Here is a 17,617-nt window from a genome sequence, read left to right as displayed (position 1 = left end):
TGCTGCAAAGAAACTGGGAGAGATGTAGAGTAACACTGCTGCAGATGATAAACAACCTTATGAAAAGAAGGCTGCTAAGCTGAAGGAAAAATACGAAAAGGATGTGGCTGTAAACCGAGCCAGAGGAAAGCCTGATGCAGCAAAAAAGGGAACTGTTAAGGCTGAAAAGAGCAAGAAAAAAAGAGGAGGAGGAGGAAGACGAGGAAGATGAAGAAGATGCATCTTGTTGGTGCATAGCACAAATTAGTTATATATGGAGATGGTAGTTTTTTCATCTTCAGTTGTCTCCAATGCAGCTTATATGAAATAACTGTTGTTCTGTTAATGGAATACCACTCTGTAATTACAAAAAAAAAAAGTTACAGCTGTCTTGTTGATATTCTGAATGCTTCTAAGTAAATACAATTAGAAAAAAAAAATTCTGAAATCAAGTTAGCCCATGGCCAGCTGGTTAAAGTAGGCTAGATCTCACATGGTCAACTATAGACTGAAGTCCCAGAACACAAGTCTTGAGAAACATTCCAGGCATGTCTGCATGCATACCCAAATTCTCAAAAGAAAGGAGAAGTGAAGGAGAAGGGATGCAGTGTGAACATTCTCAAGAAAGCCGGGAAAGGTGGGTATTTTCTTATTTTCCTTGCCTCTGTCTGTCTTCTGTGTGCACATGGATCTTTTTTGGAGAAAAACTCTGGACTAGAAATGTATTTTTCACTGGTTAGGCTCCAACTCTGCAGAACTCAGTAATGAGAGTATGTGTACAAGTACAAGCTGTTGCCATCTATGCTAGCCCCTGCCCCTAATCCTGCAACCCCCCTCACAACAACAGAGAAAGCATTAAATGTTATAAAACAAAGTTTATTCTGCAATACTTTATCGTAATGAATTGCATTTCTTTGGTAAAAATAAACTTATAATCATTTTAATAATCAGAGATTAGATACAAAAACTAAACATTTGTAAGTTGTTTTTAATATGAGCAAAGACTGGCAACTGAGAAGTGGTTCACTTGTGACTGGTCATCTACTGGCAGTTATAATTCAAACTCAGGACAATTTTTAGGCTACATCAGAAAAAGGGATAAAGAAACAATAGTTTAATAACAAATTTCTTAAATCAGAAAGCATTCTTACACTTTCATTTTAAAAATAAATAATAGTTACAATGACTTGGCAATTACACATTTTTATACACTATATGACGGCAACATAATACTTTAAAATTAAGCACTTAGTTTAATAAATGTACAACAATTTTAAAAACATGTCTGATGATGGCACTGGCAGTTAGATGCAAAGAATGTGCTTAAAGAAAAAATTTCAGGTATAACATTAAAATATTCTATTTTGACTTTCAATAAATATTTTGACTATGTCATTTAACAATTCAAAGTAAACTTTATTTAAATCAAAGCTGACACATTTCAAACTAACAAAAACTATAAAAATATATGTAAACCAGAAAGCCTCAAAGTTTCCTAGTTAAATGCTATGGTCTTCACAAAAGGGTGTTGCTACTATAGTAAATTAAGACAATAGTCTTTACAGTTTTATGATGTATTCACATCTGTTGCTTAAATTGCTGGGGAAGGCCTCCTTCTGGTCTACCAAGACACATACATTTCCTCCTTAACACTTTCTCTAGCTTTGAATTTCTGCTAACAAGTATTTAACTCACCATCTAATATGAACCCTTTACATAATGCCTCAGAAAGTTGCAGAAGAAAAAAAAAAACATATATCCTAAACTTTACTATATACAAAAAAATCTTAAGTCATGCTGGCTATGAGGAAGAAAAGGGAGGTGATAAAATAGCTCTTCCATGAACACAAGTAATCCATTTTTTTCCTTTGAATTTTAAAAAGTAAAATACTAATTTAGTAATATATTGCACAAATAAATTTCAAAAACATATATTAAAAAACACTGATTCTATTAGCGAAGTGAAGGATGAAGATTAAAAACTGTCAGAACTTTTCCTAGGGATCTAAGGAATTGGTTAAACTGGAATTGGTTGCAACCAAATTTATGTTATTTTGATGAAAGGTGAATTATACGCTAGCTTAAATCACTGTTTTAAAATATTTAGGAAACTATGTAATCTCACTAGAGTTTCCAAGTTGTCTTTATTACAGTAAAATTTGTTATTAATATTTATTGGGAATACCATTTCCAGTCCATAGGAAATTCTGTATGAATTGGAATGGCTTTCCTTATGTGGCTGTTACTAGCCATGTTTCTATTCCAACACACCTGAGAAATGAGATCATTATCTCTATGAACATAATGATAAGGAGACTATAATTGAAAAGGTTTTTTTCTTTGAAAAATAACTGCCTTGGTATATTAGCAAATGTGATGCACCAAATTCTGTACAAGAATTAAGTGTAAAATATTATGTAATTTCTCCCCATTAGCTTTTGGTTCACAGATGTTTACTGTCCTTGCTAGTGAGGAATGTAACTTAAACACTTAAATTTTGGGGAAAAGTGTATGAAAGAAGAAAATCAAAGGATTTAAAGAATTAATGTTAAGTGTATTAACCTATGGAGGTACCTATTAGAGCTGGGAATAACTCTTTGCCTCCTTATCATAGATCATTTTCCTTTACTTATAAAGAGTAATTACCTAATGGACAAGAATCAGGAAGAACATTTGTGGTACAGATTTCAGTAGAACAAAATAAACTGGAACCAGATAACTGAAACACTGTTAACTAAGGTCTATCCACAGAACTGTGGTAAACAGCTTTAAAATAATGTATTATTAAAATATCTGTAATTAACATTTATACTGTGGTAAAAGCATTTTTGGAGGTGTTTTAGTCACTGTTTTTAGTACAGTATTAGCTTGGTTTGGCTATTTTCTGTAGATGTGACATGTATGAAAAAGAAAAAATTCTGAATACCTCATCCTGCATGCTTAAGGGTTATTTTTCATTATAACAAATTTAAAAAGTTACTATATTTCAACTGCACCAATTCTATCCAGGTTTAATCACAATTAGAATGGAAAAGGACCTAGAACATTAATGCTGTTATCCCTGGCTTCTTAAAGTCTTGTCATCTAAAAAATATGTTTGTATTATCATTGTTCTCATTTGACAATTTTGCCCAAATAAAATTTAGAAGTTAAAATAAAAATATTTGTCTCTTGAAAAGAAAATCCAAGTCAATGCTTTATAATCATAGAAACAGCTGAAAGCAGCAAATAAACACCATGAGACTAGCTGTGTGTATATGTGTATGTACATATATATGTTGTCAAAAAAATGAAAAAACAAGCTCATTGTCTATGACATAGGATGTAGCATGAGATCATATTCAACTTTTGGAACGTTGCTTCACCACCATTAAAAAATATATATATAATGAATAGGTTTAGTTTGTTAGTATCCCATGTTCTTTCTGAATAATATAGTCAAACTATACAAATGATATTATGAAAAATTATTTCACATGGGCAGATTTGTTCAAATACTTAAAATACCTTAGTCGATATATTTTTGGAACAGTAAATAATAAAATAATCTAGAATAGATTAATGGCACAAATAGGTATTACACTGCCTCAAGAGTGTATTGCAAAAGATCTAATTTTATACAAATTTTGAAATCTATGAAGGTATTTTGCCTCTGCAATTCTGTTAAATCTTTAAAAATTTTATTTGGCATATGTACACATTTGATTCCTGCAAAGCTTGGACAGAGTTTTTCCCCTAAATGACCTACTTTTATATATGATGACCTAAGTATTATATACTTAGAATGTTTTATCACACTCCTTTTCTACGATATTTCTTAGAATGTAGTATATTTAGTAAATAAACTAAAGATTCTCTTATTGCAAAAATGTGTGAAAATGAGTGTTCTTCCATAACACACTCTATGGCTATATCCTCTCATTGGATCATTTCTATTGAACAAAGACAGCTAATGGTTGTTACAAATGGTTGCAAAGCACTTTGAGCTAATAAAATGCAATACAGCAATATCTGTGAAGCAAAAACATATCTAAGATACCACTGTAATAGGAAATGGAGTGTTCTTAGATGAAACCGCACCACAAAATTGCCTTTTCTAATTGTTAGAATTCTTTGTTATATTCTCTACTTATGTAATCAAAAGGAACTTTCTAGACATCTAGGCTCTTCTCTGATTGATATTTGACTTTACTCATGCCACACACACAAAAAAAAAAATAGAAAAATTAAAAAACAAAAATGAAGAAAAATAAAAAATAAAAATCTTATCCTATTGAATTGTGTATCAGAAGAGGAGTATATGAGAAAAACATAAGTAAATTTTTTAACTGGATCAGTAACTATTGTTAATTATAGATTAGAAAATAAAAATGAAAAAATGTTATAGAACTGCCAAATCTTACATTTTGACATATTAACAGAAGAAAAGATTTTTCCTACAAGTTTAAGACAGAGGCTGGGATTTTCTTATATAAAATTTTCTAAATCTCAGAGACACTTATCACAAAAATTATACTTTCAGGACTTCACATCATATATTTATGATTGGGCATGATCTTAACAGCAATTGTTTAATAAAATTAAAAAAAAAAACACAAAAATCTTCTAAAAGAAACAAGAAATTAGCACCCCTCCCTCACCCTAATACTAATAAAGTCCATTATGGCTTTGATATCCCTTATAAAGAATTAAGGAGAAGAATATTGCCACATTTTAAAATTGTTTCACACTAACAAATATTTCTATTTTTTCCGCTGCTTTTGATTTTGTATCTTTGCAGTACTTATTAGGGAACCTAAACATGTACGAATTCCAGCAAGGTGGAGCAGAGAGCCAGCTGCTTCTTTGAGCTCCTCATCGATTTCTTGACATGACGTTTTTCGCATCTTTTTGCCTGGCTGCCTTTTGCCAGAGGCATCCGCACAAGCCTGTGAAGCATAGCTACTGTCTCCAAGAGGATCATCTTCGTAATCAATGTCTGTATCTTCTTCACTATGGAATCCTTCACTGCCATCACTTCCTACATGGCTGCTCTTTGGGATAAATTCATACACCTCATCCACAGAAGACAAGGAAGAAATGCTAGACCTGGATGCACAACGCTGGGCTGCCATGCTACTTGCACTGTAATTGTGATCTTCTTTTGGATCAATGCTGGTGGCTAAAGTATCACTCTGTTGTAATCGTATAGCACTGGGATGATTGAAAGCATTGCCATAACTCCTTTTTTTTTGCAATGCTGTTTTAAGTGAAAGAGGCTTCTCACCTGTAGAAAATAAAACTTCCATCAACAGGCCAAATGCATCTGATTGCAAAAACATATCATTTAAAGTTACTGTATCACTTCTGAATAGAAAACATTTTAGATTAGCAGTATTTTGCAGATTTCTTAAAAATCGAGATCATATTCTGTAGGCATTCATCACATCTTTAAACCATTTAACAACATGTCTTGACCTTTTCATGTGACACACAATTATTCTGAACTGCTTCCACAGACTACCTCATTGAAATGAGTGTACCACTGTTCAGTTAACCATTTCCTTGTTGATATTTAGGTTATTCCCAATTTTTCACTAGCACATATAATGCTGCAATGATGATCCTTCTAGATGCCTTTTCTCACACATATGCAAATAATTTTCTAGAAAAGATACCAAGAAACAGAATTGCTAAGTAAAAGGATATAAACATTTTCAAGTATAATTGATATTCCCAAACTGCCCTCCAAAATTGTTGTACCAATTTACACCTGAGTATGATGAAACCTACCTGAATACTTAACACCTAAGGTTACCAATCATTTTAATTTTTGATAACCTTGTGGACAGTTTCTCAATTTTGTTTCATTTTGCATTTCCCTTATTTCTAGAGAATTTATACATCTTTTCACATGTGTATTAGTCATCTATATTTCCTCTTCTGATATCCATCTATTCATATATTTTACTGACTTTTGTGTAGACCTATTTTCTTATTTTTTATCTGTACATCTTTTCATATATGGACTCAATATGAATCTTTTGTCTGTTATACACAGTTTAAAAAAAGTGTTCTCTCAGATTTTTGTTACTTTTTTTAAAGAAATCTTTTGTTGTCAAAATTCTAAAATTTTTTATTTTATTAAATTTGCACATAGTTTCCTTTGGGGATTTTGCATTTTAAAGAAAGTTTTTCCTATTCTAAATGATAAATAGACTTTCCTATTTTTTTATTTAAAGCTTTCATTTTTACTTTCAGCCCTTCAGACTTTTCTAAATATGCTATTTATTTCTCCATTTCTTGGTCAACGTAAGAAAAATCTCTCACAGCATTATCTTCAATCTCATGATTGTGTGCATAAATTAATGGAAATACAATTTCTCACATAAATTAGTAGAAATATCAAAAAACAGAAACTAAGTTACTCAGATTAAAATGCAATTTAGTTGGAAAGAAGTAATTTTGCATATAACAAGTATTTTATATTCCAAATTAAGTTTGAAAAAGCACTCACAAAAATGTATTTTACGAAGAAAAGCATGAATGCTTACATTCTAAAATTCCTTGTTCTATAGAAGTCTTTAAAAGCATCATTGCAGTGGCAGCATCGATATCAGATTCTGAAAAGGGAAAAAGAATGGTAATATTAATGCTCTTTATAAAAGAGAGGCCCTTATAAGTACAGTTGTCCTTCAGTATCTGCGCGGCGGGGGTATTGGCTCCACAATAGAGCTTGGAACTTCAGATACTAAAATCCAAAGATGCTCATCTCAAGTCCCTTATATTAAATGGTGTAGTATCTGCACATAACCCACATATATGTTCCCATATTCTTCAAATCATCTCTACATTACTTATAATACCTAATACAATGTAAATGCCATGTAAATAGTCATTATACTGTATTGTTTGGGGAATATGACAAGAAAAAAAAGTCTATGCATGTTCAGTAGAGGCAACCATCATAGATTTAACTACATAGTACATGTCAACAACAAGGAAAAGCCTACTTTCTTTTTTCTTCCACTATTCTCTGTATAACTCTAGTCAACCTTCTTCAATTAAATGGCCTGTTTTCTGAGAGCAAGGCCTGAGTCTCTCATCTCTGCATATCCCAACGCACCTATTTACTACAGTGCCTACCATACACTATAGGAGCTCAATTATTAATTGACAGGAATGCTTAATTCATTTGCTGTTTTTAAAACTTCTCCCCTGAAATAATATAGTGAAGAACATATTTCCACTATAGTGTATGTATACATTCTAATGTAATCAAATATAAACCTTAAATTTTTGTGATATTTTAATGTTTTTTCCTTAAAATTCTTAGGAAAATTTTGTATCTTTCCAGGAGAGATCTGCAGTTGTCTCAACCTAGAATAGCAACCAACCTTCCCATCAAGTTAACTACTATTAGGGGAATAGGTCTAAGACTCTTGAGGGTAGGGATGGAAGGAAGTAAGGTGTTAGCAATACTGAGGAGATTATGTGCAGTAAGTATAAATGATCAGAAAAAGAAAGAGTACCTATTGCTCTATTTATAAAAACTGCAGATGAAACTAGCAGAAGAAACTTGGAGAGCGTTTGTTCCCCAAAAGAAGCAGTAGATTTAGGAACAAATGAATGAAAGCAAGAAAAGATTTTAAGCAAGTGCCAAATTCATAAAGAAAATGTTCTCAAAATGTATACATGAACTGAGCTTGAGAGAATAAGGGCCTGAACTTATTGAGGTTATAGAAAGACAAAAGAGTTTCAGCAATATCTAACAGTATGAAGAAACCACATTTATTCACACAGGTTAACAGGAAAATGGATACTTACCTTGTTTTAAGATAGAACATTATCTGAAATAAATTCCCTATCCACTTAACTTCTTTGAAGAATTCTCTAAAGCTTTTCCATTCCTTCCTCCCTTTTTACAGACATCAGCACACTACTACTAATGCTCAGATTAGCATGCATGGTTCCAAAGAGCCTTAAGTTAAGGCTGGTTACAAAGAAAGCCTTAAGTTAAAAAATTTCTATTTTCTATTTTTCTTTCTTTTCTTCCTTCCTTCCTTTTTCTTTCTTCCTTTCTCTCTCTCTCTTTTTTTTTTAAGATTTATTTTGCCATAGGGTACATGCGCTTGCCGGAGAGAGGCCAGAGATAAGAAAAGTGAGAAATCACTTCCCAGTGGGGACAGCCATACTACAATCCCTTTTCTATTCTCCTCTAGGAATTGTGGGTTTACACACACATGTCTGGCACATTTTTCAGGCCTCTGGGTCCAAAATGCAAACCTGGAGTTGGCCATGTGGGATCTATTGACTTAACCCCCATGCCACATGCTGGACCCTGAAATTTTCTATTTCTATAAGTCATGCAAATATCTCTAGGCTCCAAAGCAACAAAGCTAAAAAAAGTTATTTCAATACACTGCTACTCTTTTTTGGAGAGGTTTTCTTTTTGTTTTTTTTTTTTGTTTGTTTGTTTGTTTTTTGCTATAGGGCACACACGCTCACCAGACAGAGAGTGACAGAGAGACAGAAAGCGAGAAATCACCTCCCCAGGGAATATGGCCATGCCGCAATCCCTTCTCCTCCTTTCTCCTCTCGGGATCTTGGGCATGCACGCACACGTGCCCGGCGTGAGTTTTAAGCCGCAGGGTCTGGGATGCAAACCACGGTCGACTACATGGGAGTCCAGCAACATAACCATTATGCTAACTGCTGGTCCCTACACAGCTACTCTTCAACATGAACTATGAGCAAAAAACTCCCACTAATCCAGGTTTTTTAAATGCTCATAATACAAAATTGTTGACAAGTCAAATTACTGCCTTCTTAAAAGTTCTTCACATTTAAATAACCTATAAAATAAATTTCTGATCTATATTCTAATCCAAGGGATGGAAAACTTATTTGGTTAAGGGTTAGAAAGTAAATATTTTCAACAGGCAAAACCAAAGATACAATGTGAGGTTTCTGTTACTACTTCTTAACTGTGCTATTGTAATCGATTTTCAGATCTTGAAATACTATTGTTATTTTTTTCCACAACCATTTAAAAAATGGAAAACTATCTTTAGCTCATGGGCCACAAAGTAACAGGTTGATAGCCAGATATGACCATGTGCCATAGTTTGCCAACTCCTACTCTAGTCTAATCAACTTAAAAACTGCATTAATGATATTTTCAAAGAAAAATACATTTAAAAGTAAATGGTAAAAAAGGATATAAAATCATGTGCAGGGCTGGCTCTGCAGTCCAGTGGTTAAAGGACCCATAGCCCACATGGCTGTGGCTCAAATCCTGGCCTCGGTGACTTAAAAAACATGCCAGGTACATGTGCATATCTAAAATCCTGACAGAATAGAGAAGGGATTGAGGTGAGATCACATCTCACTGAGGGGTCCTTTCTCCCTTTCCCTTCCTGTCTGTTGCCCTGTCTCCCTCTGGCAAGCACACATGCTCTCTGGCAATTAAAATATACAGACACACTTACATAGTCTAGTATTTGGAGGAAAAAAATATGTATATATATGTATGCATAAATACATATATGTACAAATACAATGTATCTACTCACATATATGGCATAAAAAAAGGGACCAAAGCAATTATATCAAAATGTTAACAATAGAATAAAGAGTAACTTTTATTATAAATGTTTTTATTTCCGAATCTCCTATAATGAACATACAATACTTTTAAAATTAGAAAAAAAGTTCATTAAAAAAGCCCTGAAAGCAATTGTGGATGCCAGGGACAATGTGGGAGGAGGATGGGTCATAACAGAGGGAGGGGGAGGGGGAATCTAGGATGGGAAAACAAAAGGCAAGGTATGCAGGACACAAGAATTGGGAAATTATTTGCTGAGAACATATATGTTGACGTGCTTGATTGAGCCAATGCACAGTGTATTTTGGATGGAAAATTCATTTGTGTGTTGTGATGGAAAAAAATTATAATAAAAAATAAACTATAAAAAAAAAAGAGAGAAGAGGATAGAGAAAGATAACAAGTGAACAATAGAGAGGATGTTAGTGAGAAACAGATATGGTTTATTATCTGTTGATGATGACGTGTATAGTATTCTCAACTGGACTGGTCTGGGAAGTATTTCATGATGGGTGAAGTCTTTTAACAAGCAAAATGAGAAATAGTGATTGACTGTTTTAAAAAATTATAATAATGATAATTATTGGGAAATGCATGGAAAAGACATTGAATGATAAAGCGGGGAGATCGATGCCTCTGTATTGACTGACATGCATGGCATTCCCTTTTGAAAAAGCAATGGAAGTCAATGTAAAGTTATATGTAATCCAATGTAATATAAAGAAGATTATGATGATAAAAAAAAAAAAAAAAAAGCCCTGAAAGTATGACCTGAGTTTTGAGAATTTAAAATAATGATCTTCCTTACCTTTAAGGGTTCGCACCTGGTTCTGCTTGAGTACACAGCTTAAGTAGTGAGGTGATAGAGAATCACTAAAAAATAATGAAAAATGTGCTTACGGAAAAGTTTATTTTAATTTTTATTTACTTAGTCACAAATACAGCTAATCTGTACCATAAAAAAAAAAAAACCACCTTTTTAAATCTAGTTTTCTTTGTTGATCATACAAAGGTTTAGAAAAAGCAGAGAGCAAAAGGGTCAAGATTAAAACACAACAATTTGAATGATTTTAGGCAAAATAATCTCTTAATTTCTTCATTTGTAAAAAAGGACCAATTAAATCTTCCACATAGGGCAATTAAGAGAGTTAAATAAAGAATAATACATCTAAAACACCTAGACCTGGAATAGCAGGTGACATGATGGTTAAGGCACTGGATCCCATATGGCCTACTCCACAGGTTCAAGTTCAAGACCCAGTAGCCTGAAACACATGTGTGTATGTCTTCCTCTCTCTCTAGTGAGCACATATGCCCATGGCAAAGAATCTAAAAAATAAGATAAAACATTTGGAATAATAAAAATTATACATTCATAGTTCTTTGGTTTCATACTGGATGTTTAAGTTTGATACAATATTAATATAGTAGGGTTAGCACAAATAAAAGCATTTATCAAAATAAGTATTTAAGAAAAGACTGGATGTAATGATGTCAAAGAGATAAGTTCTTAATTTTATTAATAAATGTCAACACCAAATTAAACTTTCTATATTCATGAAAAGATATCAAACTTAAAAAAATTATTTAATTTTTATTTATTATTATCATTATTTTATTTTGCTATGGAGTACATGTGCTAAGAGAGAGAAAGCAAGCACGGGCACCAGCACCATCAGGTCCGGGACTTGAACCACAGTTGGTAATGTCATGTGGGAATCCATCACTTTAACCACCATGCCACCTGCTGGCCCTCCATTCTATTCTTTATACTACAAATTATAACATGAGTGGGCTACAAAGAAGTATGTCAGATGGAACGGTTAAAGTTATTTAGCCAAACAAAAAGGGGAAAATGTTTTATTTTTTATTAAGATTTTAAAATCAAAGACTATAACCTTTGTTGTCTTATCATCTTTTGTTAAGAATATAAAATTGCCTTTGTTTAACATCGAAACTTATAAGGCTAAAAATATAAACATGAAAATGTAACATATCAAAGGTACTATAAAATGTATTTGTGACGGTTTACAAAAAAACAGTGCCAATTCTTTCATCTTTAATTAAGAAAAAGAAAACCACATACTAAATAAAATGCATAAATGAACATAAACAGAATGTACCATTAGTTTCTAAATAATTATTATTGGGTTGTCAGAAAAGTCATGGTGCATTTTTGCATAGAAAAAATATGTCATAGCTTTTCTGACAACACAATATTTAATTAGAACACCTCACTTCAATTCCTAAATGGGGATACAAAATCTGAAAACTTCCAAGTTTCATTTCTCTCTGTGTGTGTGTCTTTTTAAATTTGCCATGGGGTATATGTACTCACTGGAGACAGAGGCAGAGACAGAGAGAAAAAGAGAACATACCCTCCATGGGGAATGGTCACGCCATAATCACTTCTCATCCATTTTTCCCTCCTTTCAGAATTTTAGGTACACAAGTGCGTAGCTGCCATGTTTTTCAAGCCACTAGGTCCAGGATTCCAACCATGTAATTGGCCATGTGGGATCCAGACATCTTAACCACCAGACCACAGGATAGCCCAGTTTTCATTTTTAAGGCTAACCCACTCAGTTGTTCTTTTTCCAATAATCCATCTAATATATGAATATGATACACAAGCTTAAAATCGCAATGAATATATATATATTAACATTACTAGTATTTGAACTTTAGCCTTACTAGTTTTCTACTGTATTTCAGCTAAGACATTCCTCTCTGAGTTATCTATCAATAGTACTTTAAGAACTCAAATTGGGACCAGCAGTTAGTGTAATGGCTATGTCACTGGACTCCCATGTAGTCAACAGTGTTTTGACTCCTGGACCCAGAGGTTTAAACTCAAGCCGGGCGCGTGTGTGTGCATGCCCAAGATCCTGAAAGGAGGAAAAGGGACTGTGGTGTGGCCATCCCCACCAGGGGTGATTTCTCACTACTGTCTCTCTGTCTGGCGAGCACACATTGCCCGTACGAAAAAACCTCTAAAAAAAAAAAAAAAAAAAAAAAGAATTCAAATTAACTACTATATAAATGTTGATTATTGCAGTTGAGAGGTCATTATAACGTTCTCCTGACTTTTTCACGTTTGAAAATTTCCACTTACTAATTTATTCAAGAGCTTTAAATTTTTAAAAAAGTTAAACATTACAAGTATAAACATTAAAAGTACCCTTTAAAATCTAGTATTATTTTCAACTCAAATGAATGTACATAATAGAATTTTAAAAGATTCTGAAGACTTCTTTAGGAAAAGGAAACAAAACCAGATTTAAGGAGGTCATATCTTCAGATTTAACTTAAAGTAAGAAAGCTAGATCAATAAGAGTCACTGGTTTTGAAAACAAAAGCCAAGGGAAATTATTAAGAAATACCAAATTACATTTACCAAACAAAACTAAACCAACAAAAAGATCTTCAAGCATTTATTTTACTTGGCAAACATCTTAAAATTTTAGCCTCGTGGGGCCGGTAGGTGGCATGGTGGTTAAGGACATTGGATTCCCACATGGCAGACCAGTTTGAGTCCTGGACCTGGGGGCTTGCTTTCTCACTTTCCCTTTCCCTCTTTCTGTCTCTGTCTGATCAAATTGAAAAATAATAATAACAAAAGGAATTAAATAAATAATTCTTTAAAAAATTTTTTAGCCTTGTACATAATTTAAAAAATAAATTTTAAGAGATCTTTGCCATAGGATAAGGTACATGAGTTCACTGGAGAGAGAGAAACCGAGACAGAGTGACAGGGAAAGTGAGAAATCAGCCCCCGGGGTGATGGCTATGCCATAATCCCTTCTCCTCCATTTTCCTTCTGGGATCGTGGGCATGCATGCACATGCGTGTACTGTGATTTTTAATCCAACAGGTCCGGGACTGGAACCACAGTCATCCATGTGGGAAATGTAACCACTATGCCATGTGCGGGCCCCCATAATTTTAAAATGTTCAAAGTGCTATAAAAGAGAGGCCAGCAGGTCGCATGGCGGTAAAAGTGCTGGATCCTACATGGGTGACTACAAGTCCCAGATCTGACAGCTTGAAAACACACTGGGTCCTTTTAGCTGAAACCGCCATCTTCCAGTAGTTCAACAAAATAATGAACACAAAGAGAAGAGGCACCCAATATGTCTTCTAGGCCTTTTAGAAAACATGGAGTGGGAGCCAGCAGGGTGGCGTAGTGATTAAGGGCACTAGACTCCCACATGGTCGACTGTGGTTTGAGTCCCGGACCTGGCAACTTGCTTTCTCACACCCCTCCACCCCCGTTCCTCCCTGCTCAAATTATAATATAAATAAATAAAGTTAAATAAAATAATTCTTTTTTTTAAAGAGGTTTTTGCTATAGGGCACGTATGCTCGCCAGAAAGACAGAGAGACAGAGAGACAGAAAGCAAGAAATCAGCCCCCCCCCAGAGGAATGGCCACGCTGCAATCCCTTCTCCATTCTCCTCCCGGGATCTTGGGCACACACGCACACGTGCCCGGTGTGAGTTTAAGCCACTGGGTCTGGGACTCGAACCATGATCAACTACATGAGAGTCAAGAGACATAGCCATTATGCTAACTGCTGGTCCCAATAAAATAATTCTTTTTTTAAAAAAAGAAAGAAAACATGGAGTGGTTCTCTTGGCAACATATACATGAATCTACAAGAAAGGTGATATTTAGGCATCAAAGGAATGGGTACTGTTGAAAAAGGAATGCCCCACAAATGTTACCATGGCAAAACTGGAAATGTACAATGTTACCCAGCATGCTGTTGGCATAGAACTACCATATGATCCAATAATTCCACTTCTGGGTATCTACCCAGAAGATAGAACACTCAGTTGGAAAAGTGCTTGCACATCTATATTTATTGTGGCATTATTCACAATTGCTAAGACATAGAACCAACCCAGATGTCTACAAACAAATGAATGGATTGAAAAAGTGTGGCATATATACTCTACCAAATATTACTCAGCCATAAAAAACAAGAGCCTAGCATTTGGTAGAAAGTGGACAAATATGAAAGATTTACTGTGGAGTGAAGCAAGCCAGACTATGAAAGAGAGATATTGTATGTCTCCACTTAATATATACTTTCTGCACTCTATGGCAGAAACCAAAAGCTTTGCAGATATAAACTATGAAAAATAATTATGGATACTGGAAACACTGTAGGAAGAAGGTAGGAGAAGGTAGAGAGTGTGAGGAAAGAAATTAAGGAGAAAAATAGAGAGGCAAGACATTTATAGGATAAAAAAATGGATTATTATCTGTTGATGATAATGTGTATAATATCATCAATTTTACTGGTATGAAGTGTACTCATGTTGGATAAATTCAATTTACAAGCTAAGTGATGTATAGTGATTGAATGTATAAAGTAAATTAAAATCAAAAACAAACAAGGGCAATAGTCTTGCCAAGAGAATTAATGTGTGTATTGAGTATATTAAGCATCCTAAGAGCAGAGATACCTTCCTAAAATATATGATAGAAAATAATCAGAAAAAGAAGGAAACCAAAGAGAAAAGTTACCTGGGTTTAAGTGAAGCACCAGCCTGCTCTGCCCAGAGAAGCATACTTTGTGAGACCTATGGAGAGGAGCCTGAGCTTCTGGAAACTATTCCCTATGAATTCATGGCATGATGGGTGTTAAAAATAAACTATGGTCTATAAAAAGGCTTTTCCTAATTGAGTAGAATTGTGTTTCCTCCCCTAAAACAAATTTTAATTGGGCTCTAATTCATTTTGTAGTATCTTTACTCAAATTTAGTATTTTTTAGCTGAAAAATGTTAGGTGGCTTATGCAACCAATAAAACTCGGCTGGCTAGAAAACAGAATAAACAAAAAAGAAATACACACTGGTCATGTGTTCCCAAAATCCCAAGAGGAGAATGGAGGAGAAGGGACCCTGGTGTGGCCAACCCCTTGGAGAGTGATTTCTCACTGTCCCTCTATCTCTATTTGACTCTCTCTGGTAAGTGTATGTGCCCTGTGGGGGAAAAAAAAGAAGTGCTACAGGGAACCAGCAGTTAGCGTAATGGCTATGTCGCTGGATTCCCACGTCGGGCGCGTGTGCGTGCACGCCCAGGATCCCGAAAGGAGAGTGGAGGAGAAGGGACTGTGGCATGACCATCCCCCCTGGGGGGTGATTTCTCGCTTTCTGTCTCTATGTCTCTCTCTGTCTGGCGAGCGCACGCGCCCTATAGCGAAAACCTCTCAAAAAAAAAATAAATAAAGTGCTACAAAACAGAAAAGAACTTAGAATAGAAAAAAAAAAGCATTATAAAAATGTTACAATAACAAACTATTCATTGTTTTATTTAAAAAATTTTAATATACCTTTAATTTCCCATATCTTTAAATCAATATTGGCATTGCAGACAATTAAAATGAATTAGCCTTTTTTGTGGCTGAAGTCATATTACCATTTTCTTTAGAGTTTGGTTTTAACATATTACCATTTTCTTTAGAGTTTGGTTTTAACATATTCAATATGACTACAGTTTTCAGAATTTGCATGTTCTAGATCATAAATTAGACTGTAAGCAAAAGTGCTATTACCTTGTCCATAAACATTTCTCTACAAACAAAAAGAAAAACCCTACAATTTTGTTAAGTTTCTCCATCTTATATAATGATTTATGCTTTGTTTTGTTTTTGCATAGGGCGTGTGTGTTCACCAAAAAGAGAAAGAGAAAGAGAGAGGGAAAGTGAGAAATCACCCCCCCACATAGGGGATGGCCATGCACAATCTTTTCTCCTCCTGGAGTTTTGGCATGCACACTCATACGTCCAGCCTGATTTTCAATATGTTGGGTCCAGGACTCAAACCACGGTTGGACATGAGGGAATCTAGCACTTTAACCACCATGCCACCCACTTGCCCTACAATGATATGTTTTCTACTTACTTGAGGATGCATGGGCTTGCCAGAAAGAGAAGAGACAGAAGGAGAAAGCAAATCCTCATGGAGTATGATCATGCTATAATCTCTTTTTCCTCATTTTTTTCATCCTGTTTCAGATTTGGGGCAGAAATGCACACACATCTGGCATGTGTTTCATGCCACAGAAGCTGGGATTCAAACTGCAGTTAGCTATGTAAAATCTGGCTCCTTTAACTACTTAGCTATTGGGTAAGCAGCACAATGAAATCTTATGAATCACCACTGATCCTTACCTTTGTGGAGATGCAGGAGGTGTGTAGCTTAATGCTGAGGAAGATGGTTGCTTCTTCAGTGCCTGGATAAGATTGGGTTTATATTCTGGATCAACACACCACAAGGAACCTTTTCCATTAACCTAGAATAAAATATACCATAACTAATAACCTGGAACTTTTATACATATACTATCAGTGTCTGAATGGTTGAAAGTCACCATGTGCTATACAAAACTTGCTTTAACTCGCAAGATCAATAAGGAGAGAACTGTTGCTGAGTTCTGGTTTCACATTACATCTTTTCTATTTGAAAAAACTCTAAATATGCATTACAGTTTATAAGCACATTAACAGTTATTTAGATAATAAAACTGTTCCCCATTTTTTAAAAAAAAATTATTTAACTTTATTTATTTTTTTAATTTATTTTCATTTGACCAGAAAGGGGCAGTGGAGAATGAGAAAGCAAGCCGCCAGGCCAGAGATTTAAACCACGGTCGGCCATGTGGGAGGCACGCACCCTTATCCACTATGCTACTTGCCAGTCCCAATTATTCTTTTTCACTTGTATAAAATCCTGTATGATGTGAACTACTACGATTTCCAGTCTTTCCATTTCCCAAACTCATTTTCAAGGTAATATTAGTCTATTACCAAGACTTTTTTTAATCTGACTATCATGTCAAGATTTTAATAGCAGAATGGCACACTGAGACAACACTGATTCAGGGGTCAGCAGGTGGCATGGTGGTTAAAGGGCTGGATTCCCACATGGCCAACTGCAGTTTGAATCCCAGACCTGGCAGCTTGCAAATCACAATAAAATAGATAGATAGATAAATAAACATTGGGGGAAGAAATAATACTGTTCCAAAGGTTTAAAATTG

General features: G+C 34.5%; 1 protein-coding gene across 1 annotated transcript in view; it reads right to left on the bottom strand.

The window, feature by feature from the left end:
• Positions 1 to 1,078: 1,078 nt before the first annotated feature.
• Positions 1,079 to 17,617, bottom strand: part of FOXN2 (forkhead box N2) — an 84,360-nt gene continuing 67,821 nt past the window's right edge. The window contains exons 3-6 of the mRNA XM_006158999.3: positions 16,749 to 16,870; positions 10,374 to 10,438; positions 6,513 to 6,581; positions 1,079 to 5,245 (exon numbers count right to left, since the gene is read on the bottom strand). Coding sequence (XP_006159061.1) covers positions 4,722 to 5,245; positions 6,513 to 6,581; positions 10,374 to 10,438; positions 16,749 to 16,870 — 780 coding nt within the window. The 3' untranslated portion in view covers positions 1,079 to 4,721. The remainder of the gene's footprint in view (positions 5,246 to 6,512; positions 6,582 to 10,373; positions 10,439 to 16,748; positions 16,871 to 17,617) is intronic.

The sequence above is a fragment of the Tupaia chinensis genome, unplaced genomic scaffold (assembly GCF_000334495.1).
Source record: "Tupaia chinensis unplaced genomic scaffold, TupChi_1.0 Scaffold000622_1, whole genome shotgun sequence".
NCBI classification, from domain to species: domain Eukaryota; kingdom Metazoa; phylum Chordata; class Mammalia; order Scandentia; family Tupaiidae; genus Tupaia; species Tupaia belangeri.
This window is presented reverse-complemented; position numbering and strand designations above follow the sequence as displayed.